The sequence below is a fragment of the Pygocentrus nattereri genome, chromosome 28 (assembly GCF_015220715.1).
Source record: "Pygocentrus nattereri isolate fPygNat1 chromosome 28, fPygNat1.pri, whole genome shotgun sequence".
Classification (NCBI taxonomy): domain Eukaryota; kingdom Metazoa; phylum Chordata; class Actinopteri; order Characiformes; family Serrasalmidae; genus Pygocentrus; species Pygocentrus nattereri.
The window spans coordinates 21,604,577-21,631,039 of record NC_051238.1 but is presented as its reverse complement, the minus strand read 5'-3'; the positions used below and the strand labels follow the sequence as shown (position 1 = coordinate 21,631,039).

The 26,463-nt window shown below is 42.0% G+C and overlaps 1 protein-coding gene across 7 annotated transcripts in view; it reads left to right on the top strand.

Annotated features, from left to right (window-relative positions):
• Positions 1 to 26,463, top strand: part of cux2b (cut-like homeobox 2b) — a 182,679-nt gene that overhangs the window by 7,433 nt on the left and 148,783 nt on the right. Inside the window, exon 2 of one of the 7 annotated variants that reach the window (XM_037535853.1) lies at positions 12,769 to 12,848. The exons of 5 other annotated variants lie outside the window; for them this stretch is intronic. In XM_037535853.1, the coding sequence (XP_037391750.1) occupies positions 12,804 to 12,848 (45 nt within the window). In that variant the 5' untranslated portion in view covers positions 12,769 to 12,803. Of the gene's footprint in view, positions 1 to 4,391; positions 4,483 to 12,768; positions 12,849 to 26,463 lie in introns of those variants that run through there. One more of the 7 variants, XM_037535855.1, reaches the window with a different exon arrangement.

Here is a 26,463-nt window from a genome sequence, read left to right as displayed (position 1 = left end):
GACGTATTGAGCACCAGCCTTTCTTGTTCATTTTACAGAGCCCTTATTGAATCCCTCCATTCTTCTTTCCCTCTCTCTCTCTCTCTCTCTCCGTCATTCTCCTGCTCTGCTCTCTGCCTCTCTCATATCAGGCAGTGCTTCAGTCGCCGTAATTCAGCTCCCTATTGTCCATTCTGCCCTTCAGGGATAAAAGGAGACCCCCTGATTGTGTGTGTGTGTGTGTACACTCCTATAGTGTTTACTCAATCTACTGTGCAGTGGAACAGTGCCAAGCCTTCCACCCCCTTTATGATGATACTCTATATATTATATTTGAATGCAAATTCTCTATTTTATGCTCCTCCGCTGTGAAGTGGGTCTGAGAGATCATTGAAACATTTATTCGCGCGCTTCCTAGATTTGTTTCATGGTTATTTTGTCATGCTTTAAGGTGCTAGAAATGTATGACGAGCTAAGCCTTCTTTATTTTGTTTTATATTCATGGGCCTCATTGTAATCTATCAACAGTCTCATAAATAAAACCCCACATACAGTGTAGAAACATTACAATTTCTTGATCTGAGATGGTGACACGTAGGTCTAATTATAGACTAAACAGGCAGTTTCACAGTGGTTTATTAGACTTCCTTTTGTTGTGCGTCTTGTGTAATTAATTACTCCGTTCGTCTCCGACAGTGGAAGGTTCTGAAAGTGAGCAGCACCATCATAAGCAGTTCATCATTTTTAATAGCAAGGAAATGGAAGCATATCCATGTGGCAGATCTTTGAGATTTACACACTTTCCTCTTCACTTTGAATAATCGGTTTCTGTCTTTTTTAGAGGTTGAACAAAGCCTCAAGATCACACACTATATAATTTATTCTAACGGCGTCGTATTAATGTTATGACTGTATATAAGCACCAGCTTAGTTGATGCTATTTTTATGACACAACATATATATTCATGCTGAAAATTACGTCTCGTGTGACGTGTCAGGGGTATCCCTGGCTGTTATGTTCAGTGTTGCATTCATTGTGGCTGTGACAGTAGAATGAACTTGATGGCTTGCTCATATTGCTCCCTGCTAGGGAGAACAATTGACCATGTATTGTCTTTTTGAACTGGACAGCCTGAAATGATGTTTGGGTAAAGAGTGCGTAAAAGAAGTAGTGCTTTTTGCCGATAGTAGATGAGTCATTAGACCGGGCTGCAATATTAGAATCGACCAAGATGGGAATCCATTGGTGCCAGTACATTATATGGATGTAAGGTCTGTTTTGCAATTTTATGATGTAAATTATGTGATTATGTAAGCCACAGCTATACTTATGCCAAAATGTTGTAGCATAATTATACTTATTGGGCTTGCCAGTTGCTTCTTACTTTAGATTTTTTATTTGATTTAATTCATTTCTCAAAAAAATAATAAAAAATAAATAAAAAGACAACTGATTCATTTATTCAAAATTTGAAATGCTGCTTTGGCTGAATGAGAAAATATTTTTTACATTGTGACTTCAGTTAATAGTAATTCCTGTAAATGTGCTCGTGTGTTTTTGTTCATCTAGTCAACACGTTGTGCGCTGTAGGGCCCATGTGTTATTTTCCCTTTAGGTGCATTTTTACATTTCAGGAACACTCCTTATAACTTGAGTGTGAATGAGTGGAGCTAACATCAGAAAAACAAGGATATAACAAAAATAATGATTTCAAAGTGGGCTGTTTTTTTTTTTCGCAGCTTTGTTACCATGTTGTTGTATGGGCTGTGTGGACTGGGGAATAAGTGGTACATTTAGAAACTTCAGCAATGTTTGCATCCGAAATAAAACCTCAAAAAAGTGAGAGACACATTTTGTCCATGATCAGAGCCTTTCAAAAAAGTCTAAAGGATAATAACGAGATGAATTGGCTATAAAGACATTGCAATTGGCCATAAAAATTCCTGATTAGATTGTCCCTGGTATTGTATAGATGGTTATTTCTTGGGCAAAACTATTACTCTGTGTAGAAATTCTGCAAATCATTGAAACTTCAAGTATGAATCAAGTCATATAATCTTCTTCTTAGGGACGTAAGTGTTGAATCAATTCCCCTAATGGCTTAGATGTTAATCGAACTGTACAGATTATTAATATGGAGGGACATATGAAAGATATGAAAGACTGCGTCTACCAAACCACTACCTTTGCTAATTGTAGCAGGTAAACAAATAAACAAATAAACGAGAGAGCTGCTCTCTCACCTAGTTCGAGTGTCCACTTATGGTGCCCACATTGTTATGGAGTTCCAGAGAGAATACCGCTTAATTATGTTAAACAGCTCATCGATTTGCCGTGTTTTGCGATGAAAATGATCAATGGAATCTTTCTGTGACTGTAGTGGCACTGTAAACTGGGCTGTACTGTTAGGAGCTGGATTCGTAGTTGGTCTCGTGGTGGTTCAGGATCCGGGCCTTCTTTGTCTATGATGGGTCTCTGAGTCTTGCATCAAATATGAGCTTTTGCAACATTAATCACCTTCATATTTTTATTTCAATCATGCTTTATAGAGATTAGTATTTGTGGCAGCCTTGTTGATACATTGCAAATCTTAAAACGCAGTCGGTCGTGCGTCTCATGGTTGATCCTGAACTCTTTAATACAAATTATATATGCATTCCCTCCAACCCCACCCCCCACCCCCCCAGATCGCAAGGGTCACAGGTTTTGCATGATAATGTAGTGTCAGAACCCCCCCCACCACACACACATACACTAGGGGTGAAAAGAAAGGATTGTTCAGGCATTTTGACTCAAGTAATTAAAAAAATAAAGACAGGAAGAACAAAGCGTTGAATTGAAACGTTCCCATTCAAATCCCCTTGTTAGTAGCTTACTGCATTCCCCCTCTTTCCCCCTCTCTCCTGATGAATTTTATGATTTTTTTTTCCCCTCCCTTCCTTTCCCTCTCTCTCTCTCTCTCTCTCTCTCTCTCTCTCTCTCTCTTCTGCACTTTTCCCCAGACAGGTTCCACAGTGTTTTAGAGGGGATGGATTTAATTGCTCTGTGGGGATTGGTTGGTGGTGCCGGGCTCGGCTGTTTAATTAGTGTACCCTGCCGGGATTGGTTTAATGCTTCGTGATCTTGAAATTGTCTGATTGTTCAGCCCTCTGGGGACCCCCTCTCTTTCTCTCTTTCCTTTGCTTGTGTTCTCTCTCTCTCTCTCTCTCTCTCTCTCTCTCGTTTCTCTCTCTCTCTTCTGTTTCTCAACATCCCCTTCTTCCCTATCACCTCTCTCTCCCTCAGTACCCCACCGAGAGCAGCAGGTTTAGTAAAACGGTGCTGCAGGCCTCGCTGAAGAGGGCGGGAGCAGCACTCTTTCCCCCCGAGGCTTGAGCAGCAGGGTGTAAATGTGAGGGCGAGTGTCGTCACGGCGACTCACTCGGGGCCCTGCTCTTCACTCTCTCTGTCGCTGTGAGTGGCCTCTCGCGCTGAAGCAGGCTGAAAACTGCTGTTCGGGTTACCCACAGCTCCACTGCAGGGACTGCAGAGCGAGGGCCTATGGGATCAGCCTGCTTTTTTTTCTTTTTTTTTTTTTAAACTGAAAAGATTTACTATGAAATTAGTGACAGTTTCGTATGCTGTGAAGTCGCATGTAGCTCTACTGTGCTTTGAGTCTTTCTGTTGATAATCTGGGCTGGAAAACCAGAAGTAGCACTGTAGCTCCATCTCTCAGACCGAGTAATTGTTTGTTTCCTTCCAAGTTGGAGGTCATTGTGCCCTAATATGATACCTGCCCCAGTTTGGTGGTGGTAGAGGGGATGACCGATGATGGTGTTGCAGATGACTGTACTGCATGAAATGCTTCTGTGAAATCAATATGGAGAAAATCAATCTGATGAAAATAAAATTTGCCTTCCTAACCATGACTGGATGAACATATTGCCAAACCTAAAGTTTGAACGTTAAGAGTTGAAGCTGTAACTCTGTCTCCAGCCAGTGTGGTCTGTTTTCAGTGTTGGTCATCTATCAATTCAGATCAATTCATCATTACCTGATGTCCCACGCTGCCAGTATTTTTAAGTTTTTCAGGTGTCATCTGTGTGTCTTGAGAACTGATATGTATGTATATGTCTCTGTGTGTGCGTGTGTGTATATATATATATATATATATATATATATATATACATTATGTGAGTTACCATTTTTCCTGTATTATCTGAGCTTTGATGACACCTGGGTCACCAAATGTTCCTGCATCTACTACAGCGTTCTCTATTGTGTCCTTGAGCACTTCCCAGATTAATGATCAAAGTGCCACAAGAGGCATCTTTATCCAAGCCCATACTCTTCACCTCTATATTCATTTCATAACAGCCTTCTGAGGAGCTCCGTTCCATTTCTAGGACTGCTAATAGTCTGAGCAGGTCTCTTTGAAATGTTGTTGGCAGAGCCTGCTGCGCCCATCTGCTCACTACAGTAACTTCTATCCTGTAGGAACGAGGTGAACGTCTGCTCTTTCCGTAAGTTCAACCTCTGCTTAAACTTTTTGTGCTTGTCAGTGGCTGGGAGGTGTTAGTTGCTATGCTGAAAACGTTCTGGACACTGTGAATGAGATGTGTGAAGTGTGCACAGGACCTTGTGTGTTTCCTATTCACTGGTCTCTTTCGTTTCATCAGCCGTGCTAACGTTAGTCATGCGCTTACTCAGCTGTCCCTGTCTGAAGGATACGTCCGAACCGGTGCTTATTGAAATACTAAATCAGTATTTGGCTTGTTGTATGCTGTACATTTGAGTGGTGCTTTTCCTCTTATGCTAGTATCCTCATTTTCTCTGGTCCTTTTTTTCCTGTTTGCTATGACGCGGCCATCGGAATTGTCCCAGGCACTGATGTTTGAGTTATGTGCACAGTCACCTTGATGGAAAGAGGTGGGGAAATTGCATTGTGCAAATGGGTGAAGGGGGTGTGCGCGTCCCCTCCGCCGCCCAGGCTGCCTGCCCTTGGTTTTGGCTCAATCACCGTAGAGACTGTTGACCTTAACAGTTATGGCACCCGCCATCGGATGCAAATTAAGCATTTCCTCTCTTGGAACTTGCATACTGGCCAGAGTGGAAGGGTGTGGGTGCTGCCAGTTAGATGGGCTCTGTGTGTGTGTGTGTGTGTGTGTAGGCACCATTTATCTGAGGCCAAAGCTATTTCACTTCATCTGACTCATGTGGCACTCTGTACTTTTGAAGGGGCTCGACCTTGATATGTCTGAATGCTGAGATTTCAAAGTGTGTCTGTCCACCATGTATAGTGATTAATGCATTTGCTATGGCAGACATCTGCAACTAGGAATGACTTTATTACTAGATGGTTTGGGGGCCTTGGTGGTCACAGTAAAATCCTTATTAGTAAAATCCTAATTTCTGCCACTTTTGCTTTTCTGCAAAAAAGGAAAAGCAGCCACAGATGCTTATAGAAGACAAACATTAACGTAGTATTTTACAGATAATTCCAGTGTTAAATGAAAAATAGTGATTAAAATACTTTTTTGTTTCCCTTGCTCTCCTGCACCGTCCAGCGCGGACAAGTTCGAGCCGTTAAAGTGGCAGCAGATAGTGTCGGCCATGTGGAGCTGTTTCGCAATTTCTATGAGGGACATTAGAGAATTTATAATCACTGTTCATACCCGGCATCATCACTCCATCACAGGTTTTGAGACTGTTCGAGAACCGCTTAATATGCAGGTTACAACGCAGGAGCAGAAGGCAATGTTTATGAATGTTTTTGTCATTTTGAAACAACAAAAACATTCGTGAAGGACAGTGCCAAAGTGCAAAGTGTAACCTAAAAAAATAGCGAAATTCATTGCCTTAGATGACAAACCATTTTGTTTTGATGAGTACATAAAATTTTGTGCCACACACAAAAATTTGTGTGTTTGTTTTATGTGAACTATTTTTATTTGTTGTTAATTTTATTTGTTGGTTGTTTTCAGCCCAGTGTCCTGAGTTTCGGTTTTAGCCAAGGTTTTTCATTTTAGTACATCACTGCTCTGAACCAGGGCCACATGAATTATTTTCAACTCATTAGTGAGTGCAGACCTGATGCAGGGGAGTAGGTGTTTATTCTTATTGCCACACTTAAGGCAACAGCTGATGCATCGGTTAGTCATGCAAAAACAGAAGAATGAGAAACGCAGAGCATTTTGTTGCTGTAATATCAAAATTGTTTGGCATTGCATTACTTGCCTTAACTTAAACATTTTTTTCACTCTAATATAACATCAGTTAGGAGATGGGTATTGCAGCGAGAGCATGCTGCCAGTTTTTGTGACTTGCCAAACCATTTCTTGGTGGATTAAGAATGGAGTATATGATGGCTGTAGAATCAGAAAAATTCATTCCCAGTCAAGTGTCATCTGTATTCATGAAATGAAAGTGTCAGTCATTATACACTGCCTCACAAGTAATCTAATATTGTGTATGAACAAACTCTCTGCCCGCAAGCTATAAGACAGTACTTTCAGTGTGTTTCAGTCTTCCCCTTGAGCTTGGACTCCAGGCTCTGGCCCAGGATCACCAAGGTGATTGGTCTCATGACAACAATGCCGTTGCCACCCGCTTACCAGCCCCCCCCTCCCCCCACCACCTCCTTCTTCCCCCTTTTCCAGGAAGAATGGCGTGATTACTAAATGCGCCGGGGTGGTGGAGGTGGCCCTGGCGGAGCAGTAATTGTCTGTGTAATGATAACGGGTTGAGTGTTGAGTGCTGGATGAGGAGTCTCTAATCACAGGCTGCCGTGTGGGCGAAGCTTTTGACTCTTTGGGTTTTTATCAGATTAAAGGCAGCTCTGCGCTTATTAATTCAGCTCAGGCTTTAACATGAACCTTGGACTGTACGGAGACCGAAGAGCGCTCGGAGAAGGGCTGATTTGGCCCCATGAGGGGGCCGTGGACTGGCGAGGTGTTGGTTAGCCACGTCGTCACAGAATTTCGTTATATTTAGTCTTTCTGTAGTTGCATTGCTTGTTTGAAGGCGTTGAGTGAGTTAAACACGAACGTTGGTTTAGATGTGTGAGATTATTATTGTTGTTTACTGCGGGAGAGAATGTGGAATGTTGTATTTTAGTGGTGCTGAGTGGTCCTGGTAAATTTCAGCATATCAGTATTTTCCACAGTGTATAATGGCATTAGATTAGATGAATTTTAAATTTCCATAAATTGAGGTTGATCTTTAAAAATGCGTTAAAATCCCAATGTTAAAGAATGTTTTTCAAATTTGGCTTGTTTTTACATCACAGTGATCCTTGCCCAGTATGGTGCAGTTAACCAGTGAGAAACTTGATGTTTTGAATGGTCCTGTCTGGACAAATGACATGCATTGCAACTTAGTTTTTATTATATATCTAAATATATGAAAAAGGTGTCATCCAGCGCTAGAGGACCTTGGGACTAGAAAGCACTATAAAACTATATTCTCTGTTTACAATATAGTTTTATAGTCCTTTCTCTATATATTTAAGATTTTTGATACTTATTTTTTCCTTAACCTGCAGTTCATATATTTTAGCCTTATGTTTGATTTTGTATGTAGAAAGTGCCGTTGGATTGCTGCTCAATTTCGTTGTACACTGTGCAATGACAATGGCATCTTATCTTATCTTAGAGTTTAGTATTTAAAGTATTTCAATCAGGTTGAAGTGGAGGGTGTTGTTTTTGGTGGGAATGTTTTGATTGTATGCCCCAAACCAACATTTGAAATAAATGAATACATCTTGGCATTATAACCCATTAGCGCCTTTAAGAGCCACTGGTATACCGCCCAAGCAGGAGGGTCTTTTTGAATTCTAACTAAAAGCATGAAGAATCATGAGCATTGGTTGAAACATGATTATTATGGCTTGTGAGGCATTAGGAGCAGTATTACCCCCAGCGCTCCCATTCCACCCCCAGCTGGCTCGCGGGCAGAGGGCAAGAGCAGCGTCCGTCTAGACACGTGGCATCATTAACCTGCCGTGACCCTTGCTACACTGCTGATGAATTCATTCTCACATCTCCCCAGTCCACTAGCCTGGTCTAAAAGGCTAACTCTGCCTTACCCCCTCTCAGCTGTTCCTGTCGTCCCCCAGCCTCCTCCCTTGAGCCACTGTTTTGGAAGGCCTAACTCTTGGGGCCTGGATGGTCCATTAAGGCTAGTAGCCTGGCCTTCTGCTCGCATAAATTGACACGAGGTGGCCGTAGACTCTTCTCTCTCCCAGACTGCTGAATAATTCAAGGTGTCTGGGCCTGAGTCTGGCCCTGGGCCATGAGGAAGTGTGTGTGTGTGTGTGTGTGTGTGTGAGAGTGTTTGTGTGTGCGTGCGTGTGTGTGTGCGTGCAAGTGCATGCTGGCTTTACAAGGATGCATGCGGAGGAGCAGGGGTTAATAACAGGTCTGCACCCTCTGTGTCAGCAGCTGCGCCCTCCACATATGAAAGAATCCTGTTCTGTTGATTAGATTTTTCGAAAGGGATCAATTTTTAATCAGCAGAGCATCTGACTACGGTCAATAAGCGCGTCGCTGGCAAGACAGTTGCTGGACACCCGTCTTTATTTACAGGACTGTTTGTCTTTTTACTGTATGCAGATTTCTAGACAGGAAATGGCCACAGCAGTCTTGGGCTTTACTGCAAAGGGCAGAGCTCGGGGGAAGTGATCATTAAAAACTTTGTCTCTGTCTTGCAGGGGTGTTTAGGTGTGTTGTAGCTGTGTGTATATCTTTATTATACATATACGGAGAATTCCGTATACCCATGGCTAAGATTCTTGATGTTATTTAAGGTTTTGTTTGTGTGTGTGTTGTGTTTATGTTTGTTCATTCTTTCTTGCTCTTGCATATAAATATGCTGCTGTATGTCTGCAGCCATGAGGAGCTAGTGAGGCATCTTAACACCGCCATCAAATTTTCACCGGACCACAGGGACGCCGTAACATTTAAATAATGAGAGAGTCATAAACTGCTTCCCTCTCTCCATTTCAACTACCATAGCATCACTGTAAGTAGTGGTCTCTCTATATTAACACATGGGCTTTATATGTGAGCACACAAGGGTCTAGCCCAGGGGTGCAAATTTAGTCTGAGAGGTGGAGGGGACCAACATCAGGAGTCTGTATTTTACATGTGATGCTACCTGCAGATGACATGATACCACTTTTTTCTTTTTGATATCGAGACTATCAGCCAGTGCTACAGGTTTCAGATACTGATCCAGTGCTTCCAGTATTAAATAATTGAAGCAATTCACTTAAGATGACCATAATAAAGTAGGCTCAGTTGATATTTGTGATGTAGAAGACATTTCAACCATTGAATCATCTTCTACCCCACAGGAAGAAATACATTGTCACGTCACACAAATGGATACATTGGATCAGATTTATTCCACTCATCCCAATTATCCCCTTTATCACAATATCCGATCCAACATTTTCTGCTGATAACCCCATAGAAATACCAGTACCTATTGAAAGGTATCAAATAGGTCATTTCTACCAGGACCACATAAAATCGCCTGATTTCTTACATACAACTAGGTAAATTAAGTGCTATGTAGGCAAGCTGACATGAGTTACACATGTGGGAGCTTTGTAGTGTAGACAGATGATGATGATCATACAGTGTTGATGCAAATAAGTGAAGGTCGCTGCTGCACACGGTCAGAGACTTGTGTTGTCGAAGGGTGTTGGGTCATTTTCACTTAGTCACTCTCTGTTTTAGCTTAAGAGGTTTAACTCATTAAACTCACAGATTTATTACTTAGCAAGGCTTATTATTCAGTAAGTACAGGGACTTCAATGCAAACTGGCTGAGCTGTTCTTAGGTTATAGATGTGTGTAATAAAACTGTGGTTGGGATTAGGCTTTTTAAGAGTTAATAGACAATGTTGGACTTTTTTTTTGAGAGCCGTCCTGCTCGCCCATGCATATTGTCTCGTGTAGAGGGGATATGTCACTCTTTGCCAACCCCCTCACCCCAGTGCCTTGACAAGTCTGAAAGTTTTGTAGTAGGCCTACAAATTAAGAAGTTAAACATTCCAATAAAAATAATTGATGACACAATTTAATACGGCCAATAGCTCAGGTCACATAATTAAACAGTGCTTTGTTTGCCCGTTGTCTGATGTCCATTTTCAAGTATGATTTTTCTGAAATGTCACATTTCTTAGATACACACACACACACACACACACACACACACACACACACACACACACACACACACACACACACACATTTTCTAAGCTGCTTCTCCTTCAGGGTCTTGGCGGTGGGGGTGGGAGGGTGGATGGGTTGCTGGAGCCTATCCCAGCGGTCATCAGGTGGAAGGCAGGATACACCCTGGACAAGTTGCCACTCCATCGCAGGGCACATTTCTTATATAGTAAATATATAATAAACAAATCAGTAGAAGTACAGCACAAATAAAAATATAGCTCGGGGAGTGCAGCTTCCTAGTGTTCTTTACTGTTTGTATGCTGTTATTTTTTCAAGTTTTATTCATAGAAAGGTATTTTTTGTGTTACGCCGCTGTAATGTACAAGTTCATGTTTCATTGTCAGATTTGATGGTTGGCCGAAAATATCAGCAACCCGTGATTTCAACAGCCCATCTTACTTCTTGAACTGTATAAAATTTTAATTTTAAAATAGTTAATTTTATAATATATCTTCTATAATATTGGTTATCATAATTGCTAGCCACTTAATCTACAGTATTGGCCACAATAAGTTCATGTTGGTAGCGCCCTACTTTTTACATACTATTTCAGGGTTAATACCACAGTGGTGTTCGAGTTCGTGTTCGAGTTCAGATTTACCACTTCAGCCTATATTACTGTAGTTGAAGTGAGCATGTACTGACCGACAGTTTGGCAGATTCTGTGCTGGCTTACAAGCATAAAATCATAAATCAAAACTTTTTTGTTTTCTCAGTAGTTTTTTGCAGTATAAATCAAGTCACTAAATTTTGGAATGTTTGCATTGATCCTGATAAATTTGTCGGGGCTTATTTATCAGCCAACGAATGTATTGGTTCGTGCCTAGAACACGTGATGTTAGGGATGCAAATTAGTCATTATTTGGCGATTGTCAGTCGACATGCCTAAATTATGACATGACCTGTCAAAATCGAAATACTTATGAGAGCACACACCAACTGAATTTTGGGTTATCTACTGATGATATTGAAAATTTCACTTATGGCTCTATATAAGGACCATAGAACGTGCTGATACTAATGGTTTTTGATAGATAGAACCAGGCATAAATGTAAATATGAAGTAAACAGCCTGGAATCATTTAAAGCATTCCCTACATAAGATCGGCTTTGTTGAAACCAAGGGAATGACAACTACATGCTCATGACTGCAAGACCAAATATGCCATGAGCTGCTGAAATTTCTCTGTTCAAAACTCTAAAGTTATATCCCATTACTCACTGCTAGCCCAGGTTACTTTGAAGGAAAATACAAGAAGCAGGGAGAGCTTTGGCTCAGTGCACCTTAGTAGCTCTCAGAAACCTTATTTTTTTTTGCATCATTTCCTCCCACCAAGGTGCGTCACGTTCTCACAGAGAAAATGGGCATAGAAAAGTGGTCCCGAGCTCCACATTTCATTTTTACTAAGCCTGTCCAGCAGAAACGTCTGCCTATTCCGCACTGCAGACCCACTTATTCAGATATGAGCTGTTTATTTAGAATTCAGTTCATTGTTTTTGTTTTTTTAATATTTATTTAATAGCTTTGGTAGAGCAGTTGTCTATTTGCTTAACAGTTAATTGCTTAATCATTTACATCACTGCAAGTATACCTTGATAACTTGTGCATTGAAGGCTTTGTGGTGACCAGAGTGGTCACTCTTCACTTTCAGTTCAATTTGGAAAACATTTACGTATGAAATATGCCACACAATCCTATTTCTACGTTCATTCTTTTGCTTGTAATAGGCTTGATTTGGCTTCATTTAACATTGTGTGATTTAAATATTGGTTCATTTCTGTGCACGCTGCGTCGAAGAGAAAAGAAAACGTTCTGCTTTTGTCTCAGAACCCTTCATCCTTATCATCCTCATGTCTGTGTTATGTAGTTTTACAGTGCTGCTACTTCTGCTCGTTCTGTCTCTCTGTTTCGTCGCTCTTTCATTTTGGACCACACATAAAAACTTGCACTTAACCACGTCGGAACAGAGAGACAATAGCCGATCTCGCTTTCAGTGCTTTTGATACTTTTACTGACTCGCATGGGGAAAATGTTTGTGTGCATGCGCTGCGTTGCCGGTAGCGCTCACGCTCTCTCTCCCTCCTCGCTCCCTTATTATAGCGCTCTGGAGGCCGGGCTGGCTTTTGAATTCCTCGCTGATTGCTTGCCTATAGCAAATAAGCTTTCCGTGCTTCTTCTTCAAAACTTCGTCCTCTTGTTAAAGTGTCCTACTTTTAACAAAGTGCTGCAATAAATCAGAACACCACTTTCCCCATGCATGGAGAAATAATAAATATGTATAGTACACTACACTGTTATTTCAAAGTGTTGTGAAATGGGGAGTAATTGTGTGTTTTTTTTTTTTTTTTTCTGCTTAGCTCTTGTGTGACAGTGGGGTAATTAACTGGAGTCGTCAGCGTCACAAGGCAACCAAGAGAAGTCATTTTAAAGTAGAGCAAATGTAAAGTAGATTAAAATAAAGCTGCCGTTATTGGACTGTGTGGGTTGACCTCATCAATGGTGAGAGATAAATCATACCAGTCCCATCGTGAGTTTCCCACTTTTTCCCCCTTTCTCGGTCTCTTTTAGACGAGCGACTCAAAGACAACTCCCTCTGGAGGAGAATGCCTTGCACACTCTGCAGTGGCCGTAAAGTGAATACAGCGCAGGTCAGTGGGGAGGGTGCCCCCCTCTGGCTTATCAGCCGCTTACCTGTGTGTTCTCAAACACCCCCGCCGTGTCTCTGCATTCAAACTCGCTCAAGCTGGTCATTTTTCATATTAGTGGTTTATGTAAATATCATTCTGCATCTTTTCACTTTCCACTAATGCCCATTTTTCTATTGTATCATTTCATTGAAAGTGAAACACAACAAAACACAATAATATATGACCACACGCAAAATCAAGTGCAGAATTAACAAGGCATTATCATTTCGTCCGGTAATTTCCAACACAAACTGTCAGCCCGCCGCGCTGTTTGACTTAGGCCTGTTTGATATGCACTGTAGTCATTCAGGGAGTCATTTTGGACCTGTGCAAACGAAACGGCTGCAATTATTAGCTCGGACTGCGGAGTATCAGCCGCGAGGAGCGAGTTCATTTTGAGAATACGAGGGCCTTTCTGCGGCGCGGCTGCCGGGGGCCCTGTGGCCTCCAGCAGGGAGAGAACCTCTGGCAGTCTCACACTTCAGGGCCAAAACAACTCTCTTCTGATTGACTCCCAGTTCGTCACTATTGCATCATGTAATAAAGTTAAGGAAAGTAGGAAGAAAGACTGTAAGTGGTTCATTATACTTAATGCATGGGCAAATCTGCCATGCAACAGCACATGGCTGTGTGATTCTTGTACACAAAAAGCTCTGGAGAACATTGCATCTTATTTTTTACCTCTGGCTCATGAAGTTATAACAAGATGTTAATGCAGGGAAATGTGCCTGTTAAAGAAGCATTTTGGGCAATTTATAAATAATGTCATTGCAAACTATCGGCAAGGCACAACACTATCGCATTACTGTTGCATTTCAGTCGTGTCAAAAGTCAGAAGTAGCCAGATGCAAATTTAGCAGTGGAAGTAAAGTATTATACTAACTTTCTGATGCATCCAGCACTATGGTATTGATTTATATTGCTAAAGCTGTTTTTTTTTTTTTTTTTTTTTTAAGATAAATTTGAGTTTTGTTTTTTTTTTTTATTTACAATGGCAGAATGTACCCTCCTGTGACTAAAACAAAGGCTCCTGAGTGGCGCGACCGTCTAAGCGTTGGTCCTGTCATAGGGGATTGCAAGTTTGATCCCTGGTGATGCCACAGTCATCCGTAGCCAGGAGGCCAAGAGAGCACAATTGGCCTCGCTCTCTCTGGGTGGGTAGGATGGCGCCCCCTTCTCCCCCCATCACTCAACGTGATACTAGTCAGCGCAGGTGTCTGTTAGCTGACGTAACAGATCTGGTGGTTGGCGCTTTTCTCTCAGCTGTCCCGTGACGTTGCGTGAGCGGCAGTTCAAAAAGAAGTGGTGGCTGGTTTCACAGGTCTCGGAGGAAGCCTGTGCTGCCTTCACCCTCCTAGCGTTGGTAGTATCGCGTGATTGGGGGCGTCCTAACTAGCGGGTGGAATTGGAAATGGGTAAAAAAAAAGTACAAATTATATTTATTTATATATATATATATATATATATATATATATATATATATATATATATATATATATATATATATATATATATATATATATAAAACAAGGTTACAAAGAACAGTTCCACACTGGCAGATGAACATACCTAACAAGCGTTCAGTAGCACTGCATTCCCCAAACTGACAAAATAAATGAGATCAGTCGTAAGAAAATAGAAGAAATGAGTTACAGTTTTGCTCTTTCTCTGGCTTCGTCCAGTCTTACCTTACCCAGGAACCCAAGCAGAATGCCCAGCTGTGTTGCTGATCAGTTCTGAATTATTTGCCTTGCTAGCTTTTCTCAATTATTCATCAGCTAATTCTAGGAGACGAATACCTTGGAATGCACTTTTACCATTCTCACAGTGCAAGTCAGTGCGGCGATGTGACGGAAAATCATCCTTTTAGCTGCAGTAATTTCTGCTAGCAGTAGGCATGCTTCATTAAATCGTACATCCAAGAAAGGTGGCTGAAAATGAGAAAAGATGGCAAAACAGGAGTGCTTGAAAGAAACCTTTTGCTAAATGAAACATTTGACAGCTGTGGGGAATGTGGGTATCAAGCTACGTCATCATTTTTAGTGAGCAATTTCCCATCTGAATTATCGTGAAACGCACAGGCCTACCGTCTATCCTTCATATGGCAGCACCATTAGCATCCAGCGGGACGTGGCGTACGCGCCCTTATTTATCAGAACCTTTTTAGCTGTGGTTCAATAGCGGTGGAGTCTGGCGGGGCACATCCAGAGAGGAAGAGCAGCGATCTGGGCTTGGCGTCAGGCCACTGACAACTTCTTATTTACTGTTCAGATGGATGACTCATTTTATGCACCTTATCGTAATGCATTTGGATTTATGGTAGGTAATGGGACGGAGGGGAATACCCCAGGAGAGGCACTAACTGTGGTCTGCTCCTTCTTCTCCTGTGGAATTCAGGCTTTAATACTAGCAAGGACAGGGCTCAGATAATATGACAGAAGGGAACTCATTGAAGGGAAAGTTCATATTTCTGTCTGATTGAGATAGACGGCCTAATAAAGCCAGAAGGCCTGTTAAACGCTGATGTGTTAATGGCTGGTTGTTTTGTGGTAAGGAATAGGTTATGGTTGGGACGTGATGACCCAAGGAGGCAGTAACAGCACACCAGCTACCTTTGTTCAGTGTGAGGCTCTGAGAAGATGAAGAGCTTTCTTAAAAGTGCTGATTCCAAGTTAGATTTCTTGTTCGCTTGTCTCTGTCTTATCTGCCGTCATTCAGAAAGTAAAACTGGTTTAGGATCTGACCGGCATGACGGACACATGTCAGCTTATCAGGAGTTGGTGAAGAAGAAATGCTTTGGACAGTGAATGAGCCATGACACATGAAACAATTAGGGGGTAATTCAACTGGACTGATATCCCTCAGACTGAAGCTGAGAGCATTTTAAATCCCCCCAGCAGTCGAAATGTCTGATGTAAATTTGAGGAGGCCTAGTGAGTGAAGCAGATGAAATATTGTAGACGAATGAGATGGTTCTACCTGCTGTGTCTCTGAGCGGATCAGCTTTCAGCCTGTGATTATGGTTTTCGAATGATGAAGAACTCATGGTGTGAAGGCCTTAGATTTAACCTCAGCAGTCTCACCTCTGAATTATAGACTTCACATCTATTCTTCTAATTGTTTGCATTAGGCTTGCTGGAGGATTGGCTTGCTGAGCTTGCTTCCTTATGAAATAGCGCATTAGTAATTGGAGTTTAATGGAAACCTGCAATCATCCAAGTCGTTTTCTTTTCACAGCAGTGCATGGGAACAAACAGAAGTAACGCCCTGTCAAACTCACCGATGTTTCAGCTCTGCAGTCTTTACAGATTCATCTTTTATTCCGTTTAGAAGGCGTTTGTCTGTTTTGATGTGGTTAGTGTAGGTCCAACGCTGATGCCTTTAGCTTTTTAACATTTTGTGAGAACAATTGAAGTACACCGTGTTTCCTGATCCAGCAGAATGATTAAGATCAAGCTCCACTGTGACTTGGAGTGTCTCAACTTAGCGTGGCAGACTGGAGAAGACAAGAGAAGGAAGGAGGGGAGAAATATGTGCTTATTATAATGCCGTCTTTGTTCTGACAAGTGTACTCCCAAAGCCAGCTCTGTGTGTGCATGTTGTAAATGGAAAATGAAAATTTCATTGTTGTGTGTGTGCTGTTTAATCCAATAATGATCTGATGTAACAAACTGCCGTAATATCTCTCAGCATACTTAATCAGAGCGGACTTAGCCCTGTCGCTTTTTATTAACCTCTGTTGAAATGGGAGAAGGGCTTCACTAATCTGCAATTGTTGGCTTTGGCAGTCTGAAGCTAGCGCAAAACAGACTTGGCAGTCGGCGAGAAAGTAAAGGCTTTATAATGACGACGAGGGCCTTGCTGCTATTTGAGCCTATTAAATCTAATAACGTGCAGCCAGCTTTGAGGGGCACGCTGCTTGAATAAGGGTGCGTGGTGTTGGGATGGTTTTCCCCTCTCCATCTCCCTTTTTTTTTACCGCCCCCCCCAACCCTCCTACTATTTTTGTTCTCAATGGTTTGGTTTCCCCCTTGTGCCCCCCTCACCCCGTGTGTCACTTCTCTTCCCCACAGGGAATTAGCAATGCAATTAAAACCTAATGACCTTTAAATCAAGGCTTATGCCATTCAGTGTCTCTGTGCATGTGTCCACGTGTGTTTGTATGCATAAGTAATGGAGATGGAAGGAGTGGGCCTGCATATCTCTCCTTTAAGGGATCACCATTAGCTCACCTTCACTGGTGGTGGTGGTCTTGGGGTTCTCTTTTCATTCATCACATAGCGAGGGCAGGCAGATGGTTTTAGAAACATTATTTAGGATATGTACCATTTCTTCTTATCATTACTTGAGTAATTGTTTTGTTGGTATTCTTTTTCTTTCATTTATAAGCCTTAAGGCTTGTTTATCACTGTTCTAAATAAAATAGTTGGTGATATTGGACTATAAAAAAAACAGGTTTTTACGTGCTTTAAATGCCCTCTTTCCTTTGAAAGGCCGATGCAGGTTAGTGAAAGATGTTTTTGTTCGGCTGTAGTGTTCAGGTGAGGAAGCTGAGTACATCTGTCACTGGTTTAGCCCTCACAGAACTGAGAGGTAAAGATGAACAGATAGCAGGCAGTCTCATCAGTTTAGCTGATTCCTATAAAATATCAGCAGCTATAAATCTAAACAAATGTTGTATAAAACCCTGAAATGAGGCACCAAGCTGTCAATCCTGTGTTAGATTTATGTTTCGCTTGTGATGGAGTTGGACAGCTAAGTAAACGTAGAAATACGAGCTTAAAATCCATTCCATAAACCAGCTTAACTGACTATGAAACTGTTTAACTAAACAAAGATTTCAAAAGATTTAGATCTGCATTTACAACTTCACTGCTACTGAAGTCCAATCTGCTTTCTTGTCTGACACTATCCAGTAGGAAACAGTAGGAAACCATGTACAGACATGTGAAAATTTCAGAATTCATAGCTTAAAAAGAAACAAAAAAATAAAAATAAAAATCAGTGGCCTCATTCATCCTTTTTTTTCTTAAATGTGTTATTCAAAAAGGTCCTAAGAAAAAGTCTACGTCAAAACTTTTCTCACCTTTGTGCTCTTTGAGTGTGTGGATTCTGTTCTTGCCTGAGAACAAATAAGAAAACATTGGTGAATCCCAGGACCTTCGTGAAAACTGCGTAAGAAATTTCTTCAGGACGGTTGGTGAAATGAGGCCCAATATGTGGCAATAAATATACAAATGGGAGTGTCTAAGACTCTTTTTCCTGTGGAGAATTTTAAAGATGCATAATTATCATGCAAATTACAAAAATTTCCGAGCTCAGTGTTTTTTTATTAAGTTTAATTGAGAAGTCAGACCCGCTCTAATGCGAGTAGAATATTGCCCTTTTGCATGCGGTTCATGCTGCAGCGCTGCAAGAACGTGTGTGCTCGCTCTAGCTTTTATCTGGATTCTCTTTGGCAGGCCTGTGTGTTGTACAACTTCCCAATCTTGTGTAACAGCCTCCACGCAAACTGTGATCTTGTTTAAACTTCTTCTCCAGTAGCACTCCAAGCCTGTAATAATCATGTTCACACAGGAATATTTGCTTTCTGTAAACTCACTTCCTCTCTTGTTGAATTAACACAGCGCCGCTCGACTCTCATCCTTCAGGTGGAATTGCGCGGCGCCACTCTTCTGTTCAAGCTTCTCCGCCCCCAAAATCCTGGAGCGTGGGGTAAGGCCTGGCTTCTCAGATCAGCTGTAGCATGGCCTCTGGCTGCCTCTTCCTCCTCCCTCCTCTCTCGTGCCCGCACGCAAAAAAACAAAAAAAAAGCTGCAATTTAAACGGGAGATTAAATGGCATTTAGTTCTCATGTGCTCTGCTCATTTTGTCAGCTCCACTGTTCCTCTCTCGGCGTCTTTTTTGGACTCGTCTGAGCCGGAGGGGACAAGAATGCCATGCCTCCACGCCGGCAGATCGGAATTGTGTTTATTGAATTAGACGAAGTCGGGGGATAATTAGGGACTGCGAGGCTCGGCAAAACTGTCTGCTCTCCAACTGGTGAGAACGAGACGTTGCCACATCAATGAGGGAGCTGCCGGCACGCGGTGTCACGGGGAGGGTTATAGCTGTTGACGTGCTACCTCTGAGCCCCTCAGACCATTTCTGAAATGATTTTTGCTGAACTGAAACCTCCCACCCTCCCTCCCTCCTTCCCCAGTGTGTGCTCGTTTTTTTTTTTCTCTCCCCATCACACCAAACCTGGGAAAACACTATTGTGGTAGCATTTCTGTGCAATCAATGACCATAACTACACATATGAATGCACTCATTTTAAGACTGTAATGAGCATATTCATATGTGGAGTTAGTGCTTTGGGAAATAACTGCTTCTTTTCAACATCATATTTAAGTGTGTGATTACAGTTAGCTGATATCAGATTTCAAGCTTTGGAGGTTTAAAATACTATTTTGTACGTCGAAATTTGGGCGTATGTCTTTTGAAGGATCTGCGGTGTTCTGTGGTGAAATATTGGTCATCATATGCAATAAGCAGGGCATGCATATCGCTGCTGATGGAAGAAAACCTCGTATCTCCATTTTTGCCATTTGTCAGTTTTTGACATAATTAACAAAAATAAAAGGACCTGTTGTTCTTTACATTGTGTGTAAATTTCATGATGAACAGATGAAATGACCCTAAATGGTTAAAAAAGACGTCTGGTTCCATTGACTTCCATTAAAACTACAGTAGGTTTTTTCTTTCTCCTGTAAAGTTGACATTTTGGAGATACGAGGTTTTGTTCTGACAACAGCGAGGTTTATGTATATTTGACCCGCATTATATTTGTAGCTCTCAATCTCCTTCAGTATTTCTAAGGGAGACCAGACAGAGGTCAACCTAGAGACCCTGGACACTCCCAGTCTGGACTGGTCATCTGTGTCTGTCTCACAGATATTGATCCCTCTGTTGTGTCTCCTCCTTTTGTTTTGGTTTCTCGTAGGCCGGCATGTCCACTTCACTCTGATACGTCCAGAGTCGATGAACTTCAAACCCCTGAATTCTACTGTTCACTATCAATCTGCGCTGCCAGCTCTCTGTCTTTTTTCCCGCTAAGTCCCAGCCCCTTTATTAAAACTATATAATCTATTCCACCAGCAAGGAGAAGTCCCAAGCAATTTAGTTCCTTCCCAATACCCCAGAGTTCCCTGTATCAATAAGCCAAAAGGTGAAGCATAATGAACAACTGCAGGCCTGCCTGAAAAACAAATACTTTCCTGTATTTAATATAGAGCGCAAAAAAGGGCCGCTCAATGAAATGTCAATCTTGTTTTCTGGAGATGAGGCGTGTATATATATATATTTTTTTTTTTTTTTTGGAGTCACCGGCACAATGAAGTGGCCGTGTGAGGGCTATCGTATTTGCATTCGCCAACACTAATAGGCTATCGGCTGTGGCTGATCGGCCATCTTGTGCTGGCATCTGGTTCTGCTCTACTTGTTAAGATAAGGTGCCGCAGCAGATATTTTCCCATCGTTCTGTTCCCTTGTACGCACGGTTCTGGGTCCGCTGAGCATCCAGGCTGCGAGTTGATGGGGGTGGGGCGGCCGAAGCAATGGGTCGCCGCCCCATTGTGTGGTCTTGCATTGGGTGTGTGTCTCTGTGGAGGGTGTACGTTTTTGGAGAAGGGGGGTGCGTATGTACTAAAAAGAGGAGGGTGTCAAAGGCTAATTTCCAAAGCCACTCTCGGGTGCCATCTCTCATCACGCGGCGGCATGCACGGTGAGCGGCTTGCGCGTTGTCATGGATACTGAAGCATGGTACCCCAGAGAAGGCGAACAGGGATGAATAGCTGCCCTCCGTATAGGATTCCTGTCAGCCGGTCTCTGATAGATGGCATTGATGGGCCATTTGTCATACTGTAATTGTTCCAACAAACACGGAATACCCACTAGTATAAACAGTGGTCTGCCGCGTCGCTAATAAAGCGGGGAAATGGGGAAGGAAGCAGTGATACAGTGCTGCCCTCAGTTAAAGAGACAATGCCTCTTTTGTTTCGGCCCGTCGTGCTGATTAGACCAAGGGAGGACGGTATAAAAAAGAGGGGGGTGTAGGAGAGAGAGAAAATAAAAAAGGCAATCATATAGCAAACTGCCATCACTCTTCAGTATTGACGTGGCCAAGTGGGGGAGCAACAGTGATAGGCTTTGGAACAACAGTAGCAGCTTTGGGAGTGATTTGTTTTCTTTCCTCTTCATTTTGCCAGTGAAGTGGTCAAGGAGAGAGCCTGTTGACAAGATATGGGGAGGGAAAAACACAGCTAAAGCTCTGGATATTCTCTCTCTCTCTCTCTCTCTCTGTATCTCGTATACCTCTGCACAAATTATATCAGGTACAAAGGTGTCATTTGTTTACACTTTGGTTTCATGTCCGCGGTGGTGTTATTGGGAGTGATTTAGAACCCTAGAAAGGCTTGTCTCCATCCTGTACCTCTGGATATCTCTACTGAAGGAAAGTTGATATAAATCTGGGCAGATCCGCATTTGATAAACTGAATGGCACTGGTGCAGATTTTCTGGGCTGGCAGAATGCCAGACCTATGGCATGTGGATGTGTTAAAAGATCTACCAAGTGTCATAAATGGATGATACATAAATTGGCAACACTTTACTCTCGTAGAGTGTTCGTAAGGCTACATGACACCTACATGTGCTCGTCATAACAACTGACAAACTTACATAAGCGTTTATAAATGCTTCTTACAGTATGCATCATCTGTCGTAAATTCTTCTCTTGACTTTGATGTCAAGTTGATATAACATCTACGTAAGATGACATTACTGACTGTCATTGACTGTCACGACACTTTTTTGGGAAATGACAGAGCATGTTACACCAACTGAATTCATATCTTAGTGTATATTACACTGATAGACTACCAATAGGGTGATATAGTTTACACCTTATAAATGGTCAAATTAATCTCGGTGAATGTTCACTTTGCTGTGTCATATCACCATTATTTAATTGTGACGTACACTGAGCTACAAATTCTGTCATTATTTACTTTGAGCTCAGCCTTCATGTGGCGTTGGTTTGGTTTATACATTTCACAATCCTATTGCTCCCACCCTAATAGGTCTATATTCCCTTCTGCATTTAGCCCAACATTTCTTATGGTTGCCACCCAAGGTTCTCGTTACGAGATCATGTCTGGTCCCCACGGGACTAGTATTACAGCTCTGGACAAAATACAGTATTGCAGTTGTATTACTACCTGAGTGAAGGCTAATCTGCACACTGATCTTTGTATGTTGGATCATATGCATGCCTTGATTTCATCCAAACACACAAAGAGCATCTGTGATTGGTCAGGATGTTCACAGCACCTGAACATTCAAAGATTGAATAGACTTTTTTTTTAGCATGTTGTAGCTTTCAACGATATCAGTATTGTGAAGGTCAGTGTCCAACAAATAGCAGCCCTAGTATGAATTTCCATAACACACATGCTTTGTACAGACAGTTGTATGCCAGATGTAGTTTGCAATGCAGAAATTGTAAGGATACATATTGATTTGTTCTTGGATATAGTTTTGAGCAAAAAAATCCCTGGGGCAAAGCGCCTGTCTTATCTGTTCAGATTTTTAGGCCAGAAGGTGGTTATGGCCATTAAATATGAATTTAGCCCAAGCAGTGGATGTGAATTTTGAAGCAATTCTCTTAAAACACAATCTGATACAGATCAGATGAAATATTTCAGTACCTGAATCAGTCTCAAGGATTCATTGGACAGAAGATATAAAATATTATCTACACATTCTGATTTTACGGTACAGTCCAGACAAAACAATAGTGTTGTCAACAGCTAGTCACTGCCTCTGCTTTAATAGAGGACTTATGTTGACTGTTTCTCTCTCTCTTGTTTTCTCTCTTTCTCAGTGCCAGTGTGTCTCAGTTCTTCTCTCTTGTGGTATACCGAGAGTGCTGAAAGAATGGTGTGTGTGTGTGTGTGTGTGTGTGTGTATGTGTGCACCTTGTGTCCCATAACCCTCGTTTCCTGGAGAAATGTGTGTGTTGTGGGCTGGCAGCTGCTGTAGTGCAACCTCTTGCATCTGTCCTGACACAGCGCGGCCCTGGAGCACTTTACCGTGACCCCTCCTCTCACCTCCTCTCTGATGGACAGATTAAAGCACCATTAAGTGTAATTACTATTTCAGGAGAGGAGTCAAGAGAAACTCACATTGTCAGAAATTATTCTAAATTGCTCAAACGCACCCCGTATTCTCTGCCACCCCCGACCACCGCCACCCCCTCCCCCCACCCCACCCCCCCCAACACATACATTTTAATTTTACCCTTTTTGACTTCTAGCACTTCAGTTACTCGCCAAGTGTGCTTGTTTGCTTTCTGAAGACTATTCAATATCTAAAGTTTTAGAGGAGCCACATAGACATGCGGACAGTCCTCATTTATTACTTATTCCCATTAACTTTCTCCTTTGTGTGGTATTGTGTGTGTGTGTGTGTGTGTGTGTGTGTGTGTGTGTGTGTGTGAGAATACACTTGCCATCCACTTTATTGAAAACTACTTTTACTTTCACTTACTGAACACTTTACCAGACAACCTCAACTGTTCTTCATTGGTCAGTTTCTGACCACAGGACTAATGTAAGTAGATATTATTTGGGTGGTGGAGACTGTTCTCAACACAGCCGTGACACTGACATGATAGTGTGTGGGGCTGGTCAGCGGAGAAAAGCTCTCAAGGCGTTCAGAGAAGGCTTAGGAATTTCAGTGAAAAAAGCCATGCTTTTAATCCATTTTTATGTAATATCGTATATTTGTGCTGTATTTTAGTGATACTCTTATTACACTATAAATTTGGGTTGGAAACACAAAGGTTAAATTCTTGAAACATCCAACGGAATATGATCCGATCAGGATTTTTATGTCCCTCTGGTTTCAAAGTAGGTACAGCCATGCAAGCTCTCCCATTGGTTAGGGCCTCAGGAGCCTGCACAGAGGCCTTACTACCACTAACATCATTATAACCTGATGATGGAGTCAAAGTTTTTTTATTTACAGTGAGTGGGATGTCACTGGGAAGTGACGAGTATGAGTAGTCTGACCAGTGTTTATAAAACCGCAGCATCTCCATCTCTGGGGCCCTTTAGAGATTCACAGTAAGACTCCTACAAGGTAAAATCTGTGTTAATATGTCGGTTACAAGTTTTGAATAAAATGTCCATGTTTAATCTACAACAACAAACAATAGTTCTTGTCAATTGCAATTTGTGCAGCTCTAATGTACTAGAATTCCATAGGGGTGCTAGTAGAAATTAGGATTATCATTGAGGTGTTTTGTTTTGTTTTTGACAGCGTGTTGAAATTGGCACAAGCCTAACTCCGACAATCATGGTTCACCACTGGTGCTGGTATGAGTGTATCAGGCACAGCAGCATTTTACAAATATCAGTAACACTGCTATATTGAGAGTGGTCCAGCACCCAAAAATAGCTGGTCAAGAGCAGTTCTGTGGTCAGAAACTGATCATTGATAGAGCTAGAGGATGTGCGTGGCAACAATCTGGCAACTGTTTGTCACTGTACACCAGAAAAGTGGACCTACAAGGTAGATATTTCTAACGAAGTGACAGTGAGTGTGTGCATTGTGCTGTACATATGTAGTGTATTTGCAATATTTTCAAAGACTTTAGAGTAGTTTAATAGTTTTTTAACACTATAAATAGTCTGAAACATGTATTTCAGTACTAACAGTTCATAAAAGGATGTGCTTTGCTGTTTCACTGACTTTATGTGGTCTGATGGTATGGATTGCTTAGCAGAGAAATAGGCAAGAGCTTATGAGTTGTTTCAACATTAGCTAAGCCTGAATCATGCAAACACAACTAAAAACAGCTTGGTAATTTGCTCATAGTTGAAACCACAAGAAAACCCACACTTCCGCCCGATGGGAAATGGTCGATGCCATCATCTCAGCAGGCAACCAAGGCCGCAGACCAGCTTCTCCTCGAGTCTACATCAATGGCAGTATTTATTATAAAACGCTTCCATTGCACCCCCCCCTCTCTCTCTCTCTCTCTCTCACACATACACACACACACTCACACACACACACACACACACACACACACAAAAACACACATACACACACACTCCCTTATTCTCCCTTCCCTCATTTGGGTGATTATTATACTCTGGATGAGAACAAACAGTATCTCTACTTAATAATTCACATCACTTTCATCTGATATTCAGTTACCATGGGCAATTTAGTAGTTGAATAATTTTGTGAAAAATTCATTTATTATGGCTGCGCGTTATGAGGCAGCGGTGATGGCAGCTGAGAGTGTTGGAGGGGTTTAAATTGCGTCTGTGGAGGGGATCCAGGGGAAGGTAATGTGTTCTAATGTTCTCAGCCATATGCATTGTTTTCAGGGCTCATCAGTTTTACATTGATTCCCACTGAAGTGTTTAATTGCATCATGAATATGATCTAATTCTGTCCTTTTCGCCGAAACCGGAGCGCTCGCCGAGAATGATGTACTGCCACGACAGCGCCATATCGGGACGTATTTTATATGGAACGTAAATTATAGTGTTAAATTAGCCTGGAAAGATAACTAGCTGGCACGGGGAATGGACTCAACAGTTTAATTTAGTGTCAAAAGGCCGTGAAGGGATAAATCTCCCCCTTCTCTCGTTCTCTGCCATTGCGTCTGGGGCTTTTACTGGAATAGTTTGATTTGTCTTTTTTTATTTCCTGCGGTTTTCTCTCTGGGCTGCACTTGCTTGTGGCAGTTAAGCCAAAGGCCATAGAGTTAGTTTGAGAAGAACTGAGAGCAGCCTCTCTTTGTTCAGTGAGACAGGGAGATGTGCATAGTACAAATGCCTCAGACAACCTTTCCCTTTCAACATTGTCATTGATTTTCTTACCAAAGCCAGTGAACTGTAGGACTCATCAAAATGGCCCATATATCCAGATTTCCCGCCAGTGTTTAGGCCTTGTGCAATGAGTGAGGTCTCTTTTACTCACGTATCAACACTTAGTGAGCTGGATGGGGGAGATACAATCCTTTATTCCTCCTGTTTTTCATTCTGTCCCTCGCTCTCCATTCTGAGTCTCCTCCCAGGGTAAGCATGAGAGCAGGTGAATGGGTCCAGCTTTGAAATGGTTCCTTCAAGCTGGGTTATTCATTGAGAAGATGAAAGGCCTCGAGTGTGTGGGCCTTCTTTTTTCGCTTCGGGAGGAAACATTTTCTCTCTCCCTCACTCTCTCTTGCCCTTAAAGCTGGAGTGCTCTGCTGAGAGGCTGCCAGTAGCCAGCCTTCCCCCTTGTGCCTGTCCTGCGCCAGCTGGTCTTGAAAGCAACCGTTCTTTGGCCTTGGTGCATTCTCTTATCTTCAGCACTTATTCAATGATAACGGTGGGCCGCAGTGTTGTGGACAAACAATTATTATTATGTGAGAACGGTCAGTGTTGTGGATTCCCAAAACTTCAGAATAAGCAGCGGTAGCCAGGGTGAGAGTGAGACATTTCCCGATCCTGGTATTTTCTGGCTTGCAGATATC